Source organism: Talpa occidentalis, unplaced genomic scaffold (genome assembly GCF_014898055.3).
Source record: "Talpa occidentalis isolate TD23 unplaced genomic scaffold, MPIMG_talOcc4v2.1 talOcc4.5, whole genome shotgun sequence".
In the NCBI taxonomy this organism is placed as follows: Eukaryota; Metazoa; Chordata; class Mammalia; order Eulipotyphla; family Talpidae; genus Talpa; species Talpa occidentalis.
In genome coordinates, this window is record NW_023604861.1 from 84,629,157 (window position 1) to 84,648,158 (window position 19,002).

General features: G+C 34.8%; 1 protein-coding gene and 1 non-coding gene across 8 annotated transcripts in view; one reads left to right on the forward strand and one right to left on the reverse strand.

Moving 5' to 3' along the window:
* Positions 1-19,002, forward strand: part of ALMS1 (ALMS1 centrosome and basal body associated protein) — a 136,101-nt gene that overhangs the window by 14,569 nt on the left and 102,530 nt on the right. For 5 of the 7 annotated variants that reach the window (XM_037527631.2, XM_037527633.2, XM_054701731.1 and 2 more), the window contains 4 exons: positions 10,726-10,921; positions 15,082-15,199; positions 16,301-18,389; positions 18,496-18,642. The exons of 1 other annotated variant lie outside the window; for it this stretch is intronic. In XM_037527631.2, the coding sequence (XP_037383528.1) occupies positions 10,726-10,921; positions 15,082-15,199; positions 16,301-18,389; positions 18,496-18,642 (2,550 nt within the window). Of the gene's footprint in view, positions 1-554; positions 583-10,725; positions 10,922-15,081; positions 15,200-16,300; positions 18,390-18,495; positions 18,643-19,002 lie in introns of those variants that run through there. One more of the 7 variants, XM_054701732.1, reaches the window with a different exon arrangement.
* On the reverse strand, positions 1,235-1,366 carry LOC119260036 (small nucleolar RNA SNORA51). The gene has a single exon (XR_005128676.1). It is a non-coding gene; the product is annotated as a small nucleolar RNA SNORA51 (small nucleolar RNA).

The window sequence follows — 19,002 nt, forward strand, 5'->3', positions numbered from 1 at the left end:
TTGCATTGTCTGTTTTGCTGTTTAATCCTTTAATGGATTACATAAGACCTACCCACATTGGAAAGGGCAGTCTGCTTTACTCTGTCTATGGGTCTAAAGTTAATCTCAGCCAGGCATACCCAGAATAATGTTTAACCAAACATCTGGGCACCCTGTGGCCCAGTAGTTGACACATAAAATTAACTATTACAATTGGATTTTCTTATCTGCTTCTGCATTTGGTCTTTTGGGATGTATTGTTTTGGTTTAAGCAGGTGAAGAAAATGCTGTCTTACACAATAGGAAGTTAGAAAAGATAGGTCCACACAGGTTCCCTGAAAGGGTTAACCGTGACCCACAGTTATCCTTGGATCACATTTTAAGAAACCACTGATCTAGAATATAGTCATATACTTAAAAGGAATAGAAAGTTTTGAGCATATAAGAAAAAAAGCTCATGTTCGTTGTGGAAAAATGTAGCCTTACTCAATGATTGTAAATATTTAAGTTTGAGTATTAACCTGAGTATCACATTTCTTCTAGTACCGTCAGTTATCCACTAGATGCAAGATATGCAAGAAATGAGATTTGCTGTCACCGAGGGTAAGGGGTTGAGAGAACCCCAGACTAGGAACAGCACAGTACTTTGGAATCATTAAATGGAAGTGGGATCATTATGGGTTGAATTGTGTCCCTCAAAGTGATGGGGTAAAGTCCTAATCTCCAGAACCTCAGAATGTGAACTTATTTGGAAATAGGGTAATTGCTGATATAATTACTTAAATTGAGATGAGATCACGCTGGAGTAGGGTGGGCTCTTAATGCAGTATGGTTGGTGTCCTTATAAGAGAGAACACCATGTGAAGACAGAGACTGGAGTTGTGCTGCCATAAGCCAAGGAATGCCTGGGGCTAAGATGTAAGGAAGAACCTGCTCCTAGTAGCTTTGGATGTAAGCTGAATTCAACCCTGTGACTTCAGACTTCGCCTCTAGAACTCTGAGATAATTTCTTCCCTACCCTTGCCCCACTAGTTTTTATAGCTTTGTTATGGCAGCCGTAGGAAATGAATATAGGGGTATATCCCTAAGTAGGTTTTTTTCCTTCTTTTTTTTTTTTTTTCCCAGTAAAGAACAATAATCACTCTCTGGCCCAAATGTTTTGGTTCACATGGAACTACAACTTAGTCCTCTCCATACCTCCATATGTTGCCTAGAGAAAATGGGAACAAGTTAGATTTTCAATCCTTCCTCAACTCTATGTACCCCCATTCATAATACAGGCCAGCCAAAGGGCCTGGCTGGAGTTTATATAGGGTAGGTTTACTTTGCCTCCTCTATCTATACAGTCAGTGTAAAAAACACAGCCTGTGGTAAGCACCAGGAGGCCTCCCTGAGTTATTTAATATTCTTTGAGGGCATGTTTATGGTAGAGCAAAGTCTGAAAATAGATGTCTTTCTTTTGTTCTTTTCTTATAAAATACAAGCCTTGGGTGGATTCTGTATATTTTCATTTCTGCCTTTCTTCTGGATTCCTCATAATTCCTTAGAACTTTATGCCACTTTATAATTCTTTTCACCTTCTGGTTATTCTGCTCATTCATCCTTGTTTCTGTTATCTGAATTACCTTTTTATTCACTGAAAGCTACAGCCCTTGCTATAGTATCTTCTCTTAGTTTCTTTCACGTCAGCCTATTTTGTCTTATCTTATGCATGAAATTCTTAGATATTTGATCCAACCCGTAGGTGTCTTTTCTTATATTTGCCCTCTCAACTTTCTTCTATTCCCTCTCAATGCATGTTCACAGTCTAGACCTTCTCATCTGTAGCAGCTTGATACCAATGTCTCATCCTCTCCTTCCCTTCAATTACTACTCCATTTTTAATATTCTGCTACCCTATTAAGAACATTTTCAAAAAATTGTCTTTATTTCCTGATACCTTACTCATTAAAAATAATGATTTATTGAGGTATACTTTAAATGTAGCAAACTTCATTTTTGGTGTACTGTATGATGAGCTTTATACCACATTTGATTTGTTATATATAAGGTTGCTATCACCCCAAGAAAGTTCTTTTACCCGTTTGTGTAGTCAGTTATCTTTCTTATTGCTAGACCTTGGGAACCAGTGATCTGATTTCTGTCCCTATAGTTTTTTTAGACTTTTGAATCTGACTTCTTTTACTTGGCACATGCTTTTGAGATTCATGTGTTTGTATGAACCAATAGTTTGTTCTTTTAAAATTTTTATTATGGAGTAGCATTCCATTCATGTACAGGTTTTTAATAGACAATATGGTTTTCTCTTGAGTAAATACCTAGGAACAGGATTGCTGACTGATCTGGTAATAATATTTGTAAGATAAGAAAGTGCCAAACTATTTTCCAAAGTGACTAGCATTTTGTATTCTCCAGTATGTATGTGAGCTCTGGTTGCTTTGAATCCTTGGCAGCTCTTATTATTGTCAGGTGTTTTTTTTTTTTTTTGTAATTTTAACTCATTCTGGGTGTATTATCTATCATGTTCTCATATTTTTTCATCCTGTGGGTTTTTTTTTTTTTAAATCAGTAATATTCTCACAATTGTAACCATCTAAAATGTCTCCAAACATTACCAAATGTTTCATGACTGGGGTGTGTGTGGTGTGTGTCTATGATCTATTTTGAGTTGACTTTTGTATATGTTATGAAATAAGGGTCCAGTTTCTTTTTTTTCCCCTTTATATAAGAATATTTATTGTTATCTCTTTTGCTGAAAATAGTCTTTTTCTCTAGTGGATTCCTTGACATCTTTTTTTGTATTCTCTATTCTATTGACTTATATGTCTATCATTTCAACATAACTTTTTGCATTACTCTACGGTTTTGACATCAGATAGTCTGAGTTATCCCACTTTTCCGTCTTTAGAAATGGCTTTGTTTATGCTAGATTTTTTGAATTTCTTTCAGTTTCTATTTGAGAAATCTGCCCAATTTTGATTAAGATTGTCTTGAGTTTATAAATCAGTTTAGAGAGAATCAACATCTTAACAATATTGAGTTCCTGTAATCCACAGACAGCGTTTTTTTTGGTTTATTTTGTGTTCTGACTTCAATTCTGAAAGCAGATGTCGCCAACAGCATTTATTAGCTAAATACAGTGAACACTTTTCTGTCTTCATCCTGGCGTGCAATAAATAGCACTTGACACTGTTAATTACTGCATAACTTTTTTGGTGAGGTTTAATTGATTTGCCCTCAAAATTTGTTTTTATTCAGTCACTTTATTTGTTATCCCTGCTGACATCTGTCAAAAATATTCAGAAATTTGAGGGCTTTTTTTTTTTTAATATTTATTTTTATTTTTGGAAGAACTGGGGAATAGGCCAGAGGCATGAGAGGGTGAGAGGTTTCACCAGAGACAAAGTGGGGAACAGAACAGGCAGACAGACCAAAGGCACTGTTGAGGCGTAGCAGCAGGCAAGCAGGAGAGGTCTGTCATGCCATGTAGGTATCTACCTGGCTGGCCGGGGAATCGAACCTGCACTACAGAGGCTCTGGACAGCTTCACAGCGCTGTGCTCAACCCGCTGCACCACTGGGGAGGCCCAATTTGAGGGCTTTTTAATCTTGATTTAGAAGGGTATTGTAATACAAAGAGACATTGTGTGATAGAAACTTAACAAAACATGCAGAAAGAAAAGAGGTGTTTTCTAAAATTTATTTTATGATGGGGAGTTATAAGACTATGTTTCCATGGGGAGAAGAATAATTCCATAGAGGGAAAAATGGTTGAAGGAAAGTGGAAGAGTTACATATAGGAAGACAAACCAATGGGGGGAATGGAATTAGATGGGAAAACTTTTGATAGGTTGAGGTTTTTTTGGTAATAAGATAAAAATCAAGGTAGATAATGGATTCTGGATCTGTTGGTAGGATGATAAGCTAGTTTCATCTCCTTATATTCACTTACTGAAGTAGGAGATGATATTATCAGTTGAAAATGAGAGAGTTCAGTAGTCCAGAGGGAGTTCAGAGTTTTAGTAGTGAGATCACCAAGAATATGTAGTATAATTTCCAGGCACAACTGAGTGCACTTGAGTTTCAGTCATCAGTTTAAAGAAAAAAACAGTCTGGGGTCTCCCCTGGTGGCACAGAGGTTGAGCGCTGGGCTGCAAAGCTGCTCGCAGCCTCTGCAGCACCAGTTCCATCCCCAGCCACTGGTGAGGGTCCCACATGGCGCCCAGACCTCTCCTGCCGCCCACTGCTCCCCTCAGCAGTGTATTTCGTCAGTCTGCCTGTTCTGTTCCTCGCTCTGGCTCTGGTGAATTCTCTCACCCTCCCAAGCTTCTGACTGTACCCAGTGCTTATATAAATGAATAAATAAAATCTTTAAAAAAAAAGTCTGAATGCGTGCTTCTTTCTGAAATGTGCTGTTGTATGCTTAGATATAAATGGAATTCAGAGAAGGAAAATGTTCAGCCAGAAATGAACTAGCAAGAAAGTTAAAGATGTTTGTAAAGCATTGATTATATAGGTAGCTTTGAACTCTCAGATAGGTAAAGAGGGAAATACAGCAAAGAAAGGAATGATGGAAGGTATAAATGTGATAGGATAGTTGTCTTCATAAAGTTAAAGAATGATTGCAGTTGAGAAGTTACAGTAGAGTAAGTGGTCTGTGGAAGTCAGAGGATGACCAGGAGAACAAATGGATAGGTCCTTACCAGTGGTGAAGAATAAATTATGGGCCAGATTCAAATCTTGGTCAAATCAGAGGGATTGTAAGATGAGTCAGGGACTAAGGTTTTACTGTAGAATCACAGAAGGATTGGAATTCTCTGGCTTTAAAATACTTCATAGCCCACTCTCCTCTATGGAATGAAGTACTCTCAAAAGAAGAAATTGAAATTTCATAGTTTTCTTATTTTATTTCTAATATCAAAAATGTACAAAACATGTTTCTTTTTCTTTTTTTTTCAAATAAATTTTATTTTTATATTCCCCATACAATTGCAACCCCCTTATTTTGACCCCAATTCCTCCCCTCCCCGAACCCCACCCCCCCATAGGGTGTCTCTGGTTCATAGTTTTTTTGTTGATTTTGATTTTCACTTTCTTATAGTTATTCATTTTTCCTGGTCCCTTATTTAAGTTTTCTAGATTCCTGCTATGAGTGAGACCATCTGGTATTTTTCCTTTTCTTTCTGGCTGATTTCGCTGAGCATGATCCCTTCCAGCGCCATCCATGTTGCTGCAAATTGCATGTGTTTATCTTTTTTGAATGCTGAGTAATATTCCATGGTGTATATGTACCACATCTTCTTGATCCAGTCATCTATTTTTGGACATTTGGGTTGTTTCCAAAGCTTAGCTATTGTAAACAGTGCTGCTATAAACATAGGGGTGCAGGTGCTCTTTGGAATTGATGTTTCTGTGTCCTTTGGGTAAATACCTAGGAGTGGAATTGCTGGATCATATGGAAGCTCTATGTTTAGTAGGTCAAGAAATCTCCACACAGCTCTCCATAGTGGTTGGACCACTTTGCACTCCCACCAACAGTGCAGAAGAGTTCCTTTTTCTCCACACCCTCGCCAACATTTGTTGTTGCTAGTTTTTTTAATACGTGCCATTCTACTGGTGTAGAGATGGTATCTCATCGTAGTTTTGATTTGCATTTCCCTGATTGCAAGTGATGTTGAACATTTTTTCATATGCCTGTTGGCCATTTGTATTTCCTCTTCAGAGAAGTTTCTTTTTAGCTCTTCTGCCCATTTTTTGACTGGATTATTTTCTTTGTTGTTGTTGAGTCTCATCAGCTCTTTGCAGATTTTTGTGATCAGTCCTTTATCATTACTGTTGTGTGCAAAAATGTTCTCCCAGTCGGTGGGGTTACTCTTTGTTTTTGTTATTGTCTCTTTTGCTGTGCAGAAGCTTTTTAATTTGATGTAGTCCCAGCTGTTTATCTTTGCCTTCACTATCACTGCTTTGGGTGATGTGTCTGTAAAGATGTCTTTGATATGCATATCATGTAGTGTTTCGCCTATATTTCCTTCTATGTATTTTATGGTTTCTGGTCTTATGTCTAGTTCTTTAATCCATTTTGAGTTGGTTTTTGTGTATGGTGTCACCCAAAGCTAAATAAAGAAGAAATAGAACACCTAAACAGACCATTACAAGCAGCGAAATTGAAATGGTAATCAAAAACCTCCCCAAAAACAAAAGCCCAGGACCTGATGGATTTACAAATGAATTCTACCAAATATTCAGAGATGAATTAGTGCCTATCCTTCACAAACTCTTCCAAAAAATTGAGAAGGAAGGGACAATACCAAACACGTTCTATGAAGCCAACATTACACTAATACCAAAACCGAACAAGGACAACACAAAAAAGGAAAACTACAGGCCAATCTCCCTAATGAACACTGATGCAAAAATCCTCAATAAAATTTTAGCTGTCTGAATCCAACAATGTATCCATAAGATAATTCACCACGACCAAGTAGGATTCATTCTAGGGACACAAGGATGGTTCAACATCTGAAAATCAATCAACATTATCCAACACATCAACAAAAAGAAAGATAAAAACTATATGATAATATCAGTAGATGCTGAGAAAGCTTTCGACAAAGTGCAACACCCATTCATGATAAAAGCCCTTGAAATTCTTGGGATACAAGGAACATACCTCAACATCATAAAGGCCTTATATGACAAGCCAACAGCCAGTATCATTCTCAATGGTGAAAAGCTGAATGCATTTCCATGAAGATCTGGAACAAGACAAGGATGTCCACTCTCACCACTGCTTTTCAATATAATACTGGAAGTCCTAGCCAGAGCAATAAGACAAGAGAAAGACATACAAGGAATCCAAATAGGAAAAGAAGAAGTCAAACTATCACTATTTGCAGATGATATGATAATATACATAGAGAACCCCAAAAACTCCACAGAAAAACTAATTCAACTCATCAATCAGTTCAGTAAAGTGGCAGGATACAAAATCAACACGCAAAAGTCAGTAGCCTTCCTATGCACAAACAATAAATCTGAAGAAGAAGAAATCAAGAAAACCATCCTTTTTATTATCGAAACAAAAAAAAAAATCAAATACTTGGGAATAAATCTAACAAAAGAGGTAAAGGACCTATACAAAGAAAACTATAAAACACTGTTAAAAGAAATAGAAGAAGACACAAAGAAATGGAAAGACATCCCCTGCTCATGGATTGGAAGAATAGGCATTATTAAAATGGCCATCCTACCGAAAGCAATATACAGATTCAATGCTATTCCAATAAAAATTTCACTGTCATTCTTCAAAGAAATAGAACAATTATTCATGAAATTCATATGGAATCACCAAAAACCCCAAATAGCCAAAGCCCTCCTGAAAAAAATAAAAGAAGGGAATGGAGGCATCACACTCCCAGACTTCAAACTATACTACAAAGCCATAATCATCAAAACTGCATGGTATTGGAACAAGAACAGACACACAGACCAATGGAATCAAATAGAAAATCCAGAAGTAAACCCACAGATTTATGGTCAACTAATTGACAAAAGGAGCAAAGAATATGCATTGGAGCAAAGAAAGTTTGTTCAAGAAATGGTGCTGGGAAAACTGGGTTGCTACATGCAAAAGAATGAAGCTTGACTACTACCTCACACCATACACAAAAATCAACTCAAAACATGTTTTTAATAGCAAATTGATGATATAAATTTGACTTATTTATTAACTATAGAAAAGATCGAAACATTATTTTTTATAATAAATTTTATTTTTATATTCCCCATACAATTGCAACCCCCCCATTCTGACCCCAATCCCTCCCCTCCCGCCCTCCACCCCCCAAAAAGTATCTCTGGTTCATAGCTTTTTGTTGATTTTGATTTTCACTTTCTTATAGTTATTCATTTTCCTGGTCCCTTATTTAAGTTTTCTAGATTCCTGCTATGAGTGAGACCATCCGGTATTTTTCTTTTTCTTTTTGGCTTATTTCACTGAGCATGATCCCTTCCAGTGCCATCCATGTTGCTGCAAATTGCATGTGTTTATCTTTTTTGAATGCTGAGTAATATTCCATGGTATATATGTACCACATCTTCTTGATCCAGTCATCTATTTTTGGGCATTTGGGTTGTTTCCAAAGCTTAGCTATTGTAAACAGTGCTGCTATAAACATAGGTGTGCAGGTGCTCTTTGGAATTGATGTTTCTGTGTCCTTTGGGTAAATACCTAGGAGTGGAATTGCTGGATCATATGGAAGCTCTATGTTTAGTAGGTCAAGAAATCTCCATACAGCTCTCCATAGTGGTTGGACCAGTTTGCACTCCCACCAACAGTGCAGGAGATTTCCTTTTTCTCCACACCCTCGCCAACATTTGTTGTTGCTAGTTTTTTTAATATGTGCCATTCTCACTGGTGTAAGATGGTATCTCATGGTAGTTTTGATTTGCATTTCCCTGATTGCAAGTGATGTTGAACATTTTTTCATATGCCTGTTGGCCATTTGCATTTCCTCTTCAGAGAAGTTTCTTTTTAGCTCTTCTGCCCATTTTTTGACTGGGTTATTTTCTTTGTTGTTGTTGAGTCTCATCAGCTCTTTGCAGATTTTTGTGATCAGTCCTTTATCATTAGTGTTGGGTGCAAAAATGTTCTCCCAGTCGGTGGGGTTTCTCTTTGTTTTTGTTATTGTCTCTTTTGCTGTGCAGAAGCTCTTTAATTTGATGTAGTCCCAGCTGTTTATCTTTGCCTTCACTATCACTGCTTTGGGTGATGTATCTGTAAAGATGTCTTTGATGTGCAAATCACGTAGTGTCGAAACATTTTTTAATGTCAAAATTCTATTGTTCTATAATCTCACAAGCCATAAATGAGTAGTGCTAAGTTTTAGGATGTTTCTTTCAAAAATTTTTTTCTGTTTGCATTTATATGTTTAAATAACTGGTACTAGGTAATGAATAGTTGTGTATTTTTGTTTTTAAACTTACTGAAAAAGCAGTTGATTAATGAATTTTAGATAGTGACAATGACTCAAGAGAAAAAAGTCTTGTTTTAAAATATTTGTGAAAATCTTTCTAAATTGTAATACATCTTCTTTGTATGGAATTTGGGTCATTTAGGAATAAAAAAATACATGTTCTCTTAAAAATATTCAAGTGGATCAAAGAAAAGTTTAGTAATAGACTATTTAAAAACAATGAAAATCAATACATTTACATCTAAGCATAGGTTTCTATGAATATGTCATCTTCTCATCTTTATATTTAAATAAGTAAATGTGCAACCAAATGAATTTATTATTTAATGAAAATTTCAGATACATAAAAAACTGCACATAGGAAGTATAGTAAAGAAAAAATGGAAATAATTCTTAGAAAATATAGTAAATTCAAGAAGAAAAAGTGGTTACATTTCTAATCTAGTCAAAAAAAAAGCTTTAATGAAAGATTTTAATGCAAACATATAAAAGTATAGAGGTAGACTAATGCTATTGGGGAGGAAATTGAGAATGTTAGAATAGTACCAGCTATCAAAAAGGTTTCTGGCCTTAATGGATTCATTGATGAACTCTTTCATATTTTTAAGGAAAATTCAATTTCCTTGTAAATAATAAATATAGAACCAAGTTATGGAGCAAGGTTAGAAAACAAGGCAAAGCTGTCTAAAATCTTGATTAATCTTATGACTATTGTGAAAATGTTAAGGATAATACTAGCAAATATGATTAAAAACCTAAACTACCTTATAAGAGTGTGAGATATAAAGATATTTATTGATATACCTTATTGGATTTAATTGGGAAAAATTTTATAACAATCAAATTTATGCTTTATTCTTAATCAGATTAGTTAAATATGAAAATAAAAGACACTTTTATGGCATAATAGGAAGAACTCAACTATTAATACCAAATTTATAAGGAAAATGCCTATAAAACTGGTTATCATTAGTATTTAATTCAACCTGCTACATAGTGTGGTCTGTGTATTGATGCCAGTCCATGAATTATTTGTTACTGGTTTATCAAAAGACAAGTACAAAAATTGAGAGGCGTTTCATGGTAATGTTATGTTTTGCGGAATTAGAAATCAGATTTTGGGCCTGTGTTTTGCATATATATATCTTTAAAATTTCTTTTTTCTAATTTTTTTCTTTTTCTGTTCTTAAATGTAAATCTGCTTCACAATGTGTTACTGAAAAGGGCACAGAGTATTGTAACAGCATAGAAATACACTAGATAAGATTCCATGTTATTTACTGGGATCATCTGTATTCATTTTTTGGGATAGTGGGGACTGAAATTCAACAATAAAGCTTCTAAATATTGGGAAAAAATATACTAAAAGGAGCTAAGAGTCCATTAGAAACTAGCATAGTAAGAATTTGGTAAAATGAGAATATTGTAGCTTTAGGTTTGGAAAATATTTTTTCTCTCTTAATGTAATCAAGTCATAAAATTTAATCATGCACAATCAAATTTGTTGTTTTAATGACCAGAACTAATTCTTAAAGTATGACAGTGATTTTAAAAGGTAGGTAGTACAGGGAAGAGATTTAACAGGTACTTAATATTACGAAAAATGGAAAAAAATACCTTTCCTTTTTCCAAACCATTTTGATTTGACTTCATTTGAATGTCATCAAATTAGAAACGATATGCTTTGTGACTGGACATTCTAGTCTAAATATTAATATGTATCTTAACTCAATAATGACTTAGCATGCTTTCTTTTAAAACTATTGTTTTAGAGAACAGAATCTTGGGATTGTCTTCCTCAAGAAATGGACTCTTCCCAAACTTTGACTACACCTAAGACCAGGTTTAATGTGAGAGAGGAAGAGACCAAAGTGACAGATTTCCCCTCTCTGGAGGAAGGTGTATTGACCCAATCAGAAAATCATGTAAAGGAATCCAACAGAGATCTCCTGTGTTCTCCTTTGCTTGGTAATGCCTCTTTATTTTAACTAGTAATAATACCTCACATTTGTAAAATATTTTGGGCAACAGCAAGCCCTGCAACAACATCCTTTCTTGAGGAGTTCTGTAGAGCTGAGAAAGGTGTTTTTTGGTTATCCACACTAGCCAGAAGGTCTAGATATGTTAAATATGTAGTTGTTATGCCCTCTTGTCATAGAAGACAGAAACATGACTGCCTCTCTAGTGGGATGTGCCCCCTTAGTCCTGAATTTGCAGATTTTCGTTAGGGTAAACTAAGAAATGTCATGTCATCCTTTGACTGTTTCTCTCAGCAGTGGTGACACCATGACTCTTAAACAAACAACAACAAAAAAACCCAAATATTTATATTTACCTCATTAGATACTTACAATTAACTAAGGCATATGTTATTATTTTCAAGTTTTCAGACCCAAAAATTAGATAAAGAGCTTAAATGTCTTAGATCAGGTAGATTTTACTGCTTTCTCTGTTCAGTAAAACTAATTTAGTAGTTCTTCACAAAAGGTAAACTCTAAATACCTTTCAAATCACAAAAGTAGGAGATAGAATTATACTGTGGATATATATGAGTCCTTAAGCAATAGGTTAATTTAAATTGTTTTATACCTGAACTATGAAATTAAAAAATGCAGCAGCTACATATTTTAGAATTAGTTTTTGTCAGGGGGATGGGATTCAATCCAAGTTGTCTTGTCAGAGTTTTGTAGAAGAGTAGGAATAGGAGTTAACTCAGTAAGTTCTTTTCAAATTTAAGCTAATGATGTATTAATGCCAATGTATTCTCTGATGTGGATCAGCAAAGTCAGTTTTAGTTTCATAATATCATAAACATGTTGATAGCACCAGATTTTATAGTGGAAATAGATGACTATGACTACAGGCCATAGGCCAAGCCTGATTTTGTACTTTACACGAGCTAAGAGTGGATTTTGTATTTTTAATTATTTATTTTTAAAGATTTATTTATTTATGCATGTAAGAACTGGGTTGTAAGCTAGAGGTGCCAGGGGGTGGGGGGGCTGTTAAGAGGAGTCACCAGAGAGAGTGGGGAGCAGAACAGGCAGATGCACTGAAATACACTGCTGAGGGGAGCAGAGGGCAAGACAGGAGAGATCTGCTGCGCCATGTGGGTTGTTCCCTGGCCTGCTGGGGATTGAACTCAGTGCTGCAATGACTGCTGATAGCTTGATAGTGCTGTCTTTAACCCCTGCACCATCAGGGAGGCCCTGGATTTTATATTTTTAAAAGGTATATAGAAACCAATAAAAGAATATGACCATATGTGACCAACAAAGTTGTAATCATTTACTAGCTGGACTTTTATTAAAAAGTTTGCTAATTACCAGTGTAGAGGGTAAAATGAGACTATATAACATAAGGTGGCTGTTTTTCAACTTGATAAAAGAAAGAATTCTCTAATAGAGCCATTTAACAGTGGAAAAGCCTATATAAAAAAGCTAGCAAGTGAGTTTTATATCATTGCAAAATTTCAGGCAAAATCCTATAATAGAATTTCAGCATTGGAGATGAGATTGTGGCTTCTAAAATATTTTCTAATGAGTTTTTTAACTCCAGCTTCTCATTTACTATAGATAAAGTAGAATATTTTTATTTAGTACAGCAATTCCTGGATCTGATGGCCAGTGGAAATTTCATTATTGTTGTTTTGTAATGCATGAAACAGTGATTGTAGTGTGTATTAGTCTCACCATTGGCAATTTTCATGACAATATGTGGTGCCACAGTGGTTAGCTATCTCACTTTTGTTCTCATAGTGATCTAAGCCACCAACAGCTGTCCAAGGGTGAGGAAATGTGAGGACTTCGTTTAAAAAAAACCTTGAACACCATGGCTAGATCTCAAGCAGCTTAGATGGGAGGCTGAACGTGATGGCTGGCAACACAACACATAAGAATTATATTAACAAGAAAAAGAAAAATTCAAATGTTGTTGAAAACCACTCAAAAACAAAATAAACAAACAAACAAAAAACCAAAGAAAATGAATGTTTCCTAATAAATAAATTAAAATTCTTACTCTTTAAAAAAAAAGGCCATGATTTAAAGAGGTCTAAAGGACTTTTGTTACAGTGGTTTAAAACTGAGTCTCCAAGTCAGGACCAAAGAAGAGCATACCAGGTGGTCTTTGGTGATAAAGGTATTATTATCTTTTAGTTTTTCACTTTTAATTAATTTAGTAAATAAATAATTTTCTTTTGAATGCCTAGAAAGGTGCTTTGCTAAGTATTGAGGATAGAACTGTGAATAAAACAGACATGAAATTGACAGTTTAGTGGGAAACTTAACCAAAGACAACAGAGTGATAGTTATGAAAAGGAATGTATGCAGCATTATAGGTATTCTGAAATCAAGAAAGTACACTATACCAACAGTGAAAGCACATTGAAAGTACAATTCAATGGTATTTCTGCTGCTGTTATTACATTATCATGGAAATAGTCACATTGAAAGCAAAATTTATTTTTAGTAAAATATCACTCACCAACCCACTTAAATTAATGATAAATAGAATGCTGTTGGTTTTATAGTTTTGTTTCTTATTAATATTTGATTTTTTTGTTTTGTAGTTGCATACATACTATAAGAAATAAGGACTTTATATCTAATTTGTACATATTTAAGGACATTAGAATAAGAATTATTTAAGTCAGCATTCAGGAATCCACAAGAATTTTTTTCTTTTAAGTCATCAATTCTCAAACTTTCTGTCATAGAACTCCCTTACATACTTTAAAATTACTGAGTATTCCAAAGAGCTTTTGTTTATGTGAGTTACTGGTATTTTCTCATAGTAGAAATTAATATGGAGAAATTAAAATATATTTATTTATTGACTCATTAAGGAATAACCTCATTGCATATTAACATAAATTACAGTTTTATAGAAAAAATAAGCTTTCCATTTCCAAAACAGAAATATTTAAAAAGTAGCATTGTTTTGCTTCAAAAAAACCCTCCATAATCTCTGACTTAATAAAAGGTAGATTCTGATATCTGTTTCTGCATTTGTTGTGTTGCTATGTCATGTATGGTATAGCTTCTGGAAAATTTCCCTGTATCTTTGTGAAGGAATGAGAATGAAGAAGGCAAATGATAACTTAATATTGTTTTGGATATAAACTTGACTTTTAAGTACCTCCTGAGAGTGTCTTAGGGATGCTGTGGAGCACATAGACCTTACTTTTTTTTTTTTTTTGTAAGTACTAATATCTTTATTATGGCATAAAGCATTATTTTATACATTAACTCAATTTTACAGTAAAAACATTTTATATACAACTGTAAATAAAATGGCTGCACATATAGCTCCAACATAAAAATGGGTTGTATTTTAAAAGTTAATTGAGTTGATACATAAATTGGAAAATACTTTCTCTGTAGAAAAGAGTAAAAATGGTAACAATTCCCAGGCTTAGCCCAACAAGACCATTTAGACCAAGTGGTAGCTGAATTATATATTTACATATATTGTTTGAATTCTGGGATTCAGGAGAATCTTTAACTTCACTTATTCCAACAGCCATGTTTTCCATAGAATTAAATTGCATAAAGCAGAATTCCTTTTAATCTTCCTCCTTACTCTTGATTTATGCCTGATTTTTATTTAGGCTATTCCACATCAAAGTTTTAGCAGTTCCTTCCCAGGGGATGTATCCTTTTATTCTTATTAATGGGGCACCCATTCCTATTCAAATCTTGAAATGTTTTGGTTGTTACTATTGCACATAGACCTTACTTTGATGTAAGTTGGAAAGACACATAACAGTTAAGAACACTTACTATAAAAAGTTATAATGCTTAGATTCAGATCTTACTCTGGAACATGAACTATTTGAATGTAGACAAACTAATATTTTTGAAGTCTTGTAATCATATAAAACTGAAGATGGATATAATTCCTATCCTTTGAAGATTGTCGTGAGAATTAAGTGAAATCCTGTCAAATGTTTGGACTTTGTCAGGGGGGAATCAATAAATGGTAGTTACTGCTGCTCTTGTTACATTATCATTCTTGTGCTTGCAGAAAGTTTCAGATGTCAGTATATTTAGGCTTTCTAAAGCATTATGAGAGTAAGCTAAATAATTTTTAGCATTGTCAGCATTTTTATATTTGAAACCTTGCAGTCATACAAGACAACTTTGCTTCTCCTGATTTGCCTTTGCTGACATGTGTGACACGAGATCTAGAGTTTGGGCCTGATTCCTTATTTCAGCAAAGTGAAGTAGATTTTGCACCTCTGAGGTAGGATGATTTCTTTTTTACTTGTAAGGAATCTTTCTACTCTTTTTTTTCCTTCTATATTGTTAGTAGTATTAATGACTTCAAGCTAAGGTTAGACTTTGCTGTGGGGGTTAGATATTCTCAGCACTATCCAGAGGTAACAAAGCATAATGCATATTAATATGGTTATAGTAACGTGTGGTAGAAATGACTTGTATCTACTGTAATCTGGTATCTCAGTCATGGTTTAATTTAGAAGGCACACTGTATTTTCCTCCTTTGAAATCTCCCCTTTTGCTGTACCATCAGTCCACCACCATTCTATGAAAAAACATTCATTTTGTGGTAACTCACTTGTTTGGTACAGCTGTTACTGCATGAACTGAGTTACATTATCTCTCCTTAGGTGTGAATATGAAGTAACATTCATATCCAAACTAACAGTTTCTCTAAATTAATGCCCCTTAGAATAGTAATAATAGGTGAAAAGTCTGGAATTCTTTAAAACGTATATGAAATTTTCCAAGAATTTGTTTTCCTCTTTTAGAGCTAAAAATAATAAACCAACAGCAACAAAAAACCCCAAGTGTTGTATTAAAAGCTGTGGATATTTAGAGAGTAAAATCCTCCACCTTTCTGCTGGGTATTACTTTGAAATTACTTTTATGCAAGGTGCTCTGTACACATTAGTCAGCCTATGATTAGATTACTGTTGTATTTTTGAGAGTAGATCACTAATGAAGTGCTTTTTCAGAGCATAATATATGACTGGTAGAAGAATTAATGCAAATCAGTGAATATTAAATCATGGTAACATTTTAAGTAGTAAAGTTCAAAATTTTCCATTAAAGATTTTTGGGCAATATGTAAATACTCATTTTTAAAAAAATACTGTCTCAGGACGATCCTGAGTAAATATCAAGGTCTTTATTAGCTTCTGGTCAACAAAAATTTGCTTTGTTTAGTCATTAGCCGTCTTAAAGGAATTTGAAATTAGAACTTTGGTTTTCAATACAGTTTTTAAATAACCTGATTTCAGTGATATACCAGCTTTTTTTTTTTATGTTGGATTAAAAAAAAGTTTTTAATACATTATTTTTATTTTTAATTGTATATTTTCAGGAGAATTCCTGGTAAGTCTGAAGACACTGAATGGTTTTCTCGACCATCGGAAGTTAGTGAAGCACTATTCCAGGCAGCCTCAAAAGTAGCTTCAGACTTAGTTAACAATTGCTTTAGTGTGTCTCAGCACCCACATACAGGTAGTACAACTGTTGGGTCTCAGTACTCTTTTTTACCTCCTGAACAAGGCTCTAAAGAAGAGACTATTTCATCTGAAACAGTTGATGAACTGAAAACCCCCAAAGACTCTGATAGTTATGATGCTCTTTGTTCATATATGTCATGGAAGACACAAGAAGTTATACAGGAGCCAGAAACCAATTTAGGTGATAAAGATCAAGTCTCTATTTCAACTTCAACTGATGTAAGTGATGAGTATATAATTCCTAAAGGAAGTGAGCATTTTGGTGCTTCTTGTTCATATGTGCAATATTGGAATCGGAAAACTTTACAGCAGTCAGAAAAATATTTAACCAGAAAGGACCATGATTCTTTTTCAGATTCATCTGACACAATTGATAAAAATAAAATTCCTAAGGGAAATGACAGTTTTAGTGCCCCATTTTCATATATGCCGTGCAGCAAGCAGGGAGCTTCACATTATCCAAAAATATGTCCAATTAGTATGGACTATGTTTCTTTTCCACATGAAGTTGCTCCTCATTTTAAGAATGAAATTTCATGTTCTTTCTTGCATTGTTTGTTGGGAAGAAGAGGAAAAGAGTTTCCCTTAATGTCTGGTAGTCATTGTTTTGAGAGTGTTTATTTAGGGGCTTCAGCTGAGAATAAGGTGAAACAAAAAATGGATTCATTGGAGGGTTATGAAAGAAATGAAGAAGGTCTGGGGAAAGAATTACCTCAATATTTTGATCTAAAGGAGGATAGAAATACTTTAGAATTTTCAGAGGTACATCCCAGATCTTCAAAAATACAATATATTGAGAATATAGTTCCTGATAACTCTGTAAAAGTTTCAAAAGTGCGTGATACCTTTAACATAGAGACTTCAGGTGGCCCTCTTCAGACTGTTAAATCCAACTTGGATGAAACATCAGAACAACTGTATTTTCAAGAGGAAAGAAACCAAAAGGCAACTTTTGCATTTGGTGGGGGAAATGTTGATGCTTCTGAAAATATAGCCTTTGAGGCAGTTATTGCCTCTATTGAGCCTTCCAAGAAAGAGCGTGTAAGAAACGAAATCCAGACTGATATCACTAAGTCTTTAACAAATGACAGCCAAGAAAGTGAACCAGAAATTTCAGATCTTTCCCTCTTAAGTTATGATGAAAACTTTTTCTTTGATAGCCACCCATGTTATCAGTCAACTCCTGGGGTTTTTGAACAAGCTGCCTCAAGACCATTGTTGCATAAAAAAGATGGTGATGACAGCTCCCTGTACTGGCATCCTAATTTAAAATCACCCCCCATTAATTCTCAGGAAATATTTATTAACCCATTTTCTGTTACTCCAGAACTTAAGTCATCTTTAAGTGAAAAAGCTCTTGGTCTTGGCAAAATGCAATCACCTTTATTTCAGTGTGATACAAACAATGAACCTTTTCTTCCCATTGGGAAGATAAAGTCTGTTTCTGCTCTTGATCTTGCAGTGAAGGTAGGTTCTTCAAATATTTTTTTTCCAGTGAAAGTATCAACTTCAGATTCTTTGGTTTCACAAGATTTTAAAGAACTTACAGATTTCTCAAACTGTACTTTGGGTAAGAATGTAAACTCTAATAACATCACTGAAGGGCCACCTTCAGCTATAGGAAGCAGCTTTTCAGCAAACTTGGTGTCATGTGATGTGGAGTCACAAGGTGCTTTACCATTGACCAGTGATGCATCACTAATTGCAGTTGGCCAAGAGATATTGCTGAAAGCTGACATAGGCCAAGGTGAAATTCCTCAGCCTATGGGAGCCAAGTGCAGTTTTACTATACATACTATTATGCAAAATGACTCCTATTTTATAGAGGGCCTGCAGGGGAAGGCTGAGTCTGACATCTGTACTCTGGATGATGATATTGAATCCTGTAGCCTAGATGAAAACGCTGTTGTATGCAGTGAAAGAGTTGCTGAACTACAAAGAGAGGTGAGGCACAATAAAATGATAATTTGGGGAAGCTTAATCTTTTCCAGTATTATTTCATGAAATGGTATTGTTACTTGCTTTTATTTTACTTTCTACTACTTCCTAGATATGTGACCAAGGTGACTTGACTAGTGAGTGCATTGAACTAGCAGGTTTAGAAAATGTGCTTGATCAAGACATTGGCAGAAGCTCCCTACACTGGAAATCTCCTTTAAAACTGCCATCTAAGGAAGAGGGCAGTTTTGAAGAACCTGTAAGTTTTTCTTTTTGACACTTATGGGATAGGGAGAGAAATATTTTATGGAAATAAAAGAATAAAGGTCTCCATTTATGTTATCTGATGTAATCTTATGATTTGTAAACTGGTCTTCATCTGATATCCACAAATATGCTCCATTAATTTGTTAGAGATTAGCACAGAAGAAATGTTTATGTTTCAGTCTTGAAAGACTTAGTGAGTTCTCTTAGTGTTTTAGAAAAGACCATCCTTTGAAGCTCCCAGGCTCATTTCTTGAGGCATCCTTATTCTTCCAAGTTGTGCCAGCAAGAACCGTTAGGACAGTGTTAAGAATAGGCGCAAGGGGTTAAGCGTCAGTACTGTGAAGCAATCCAT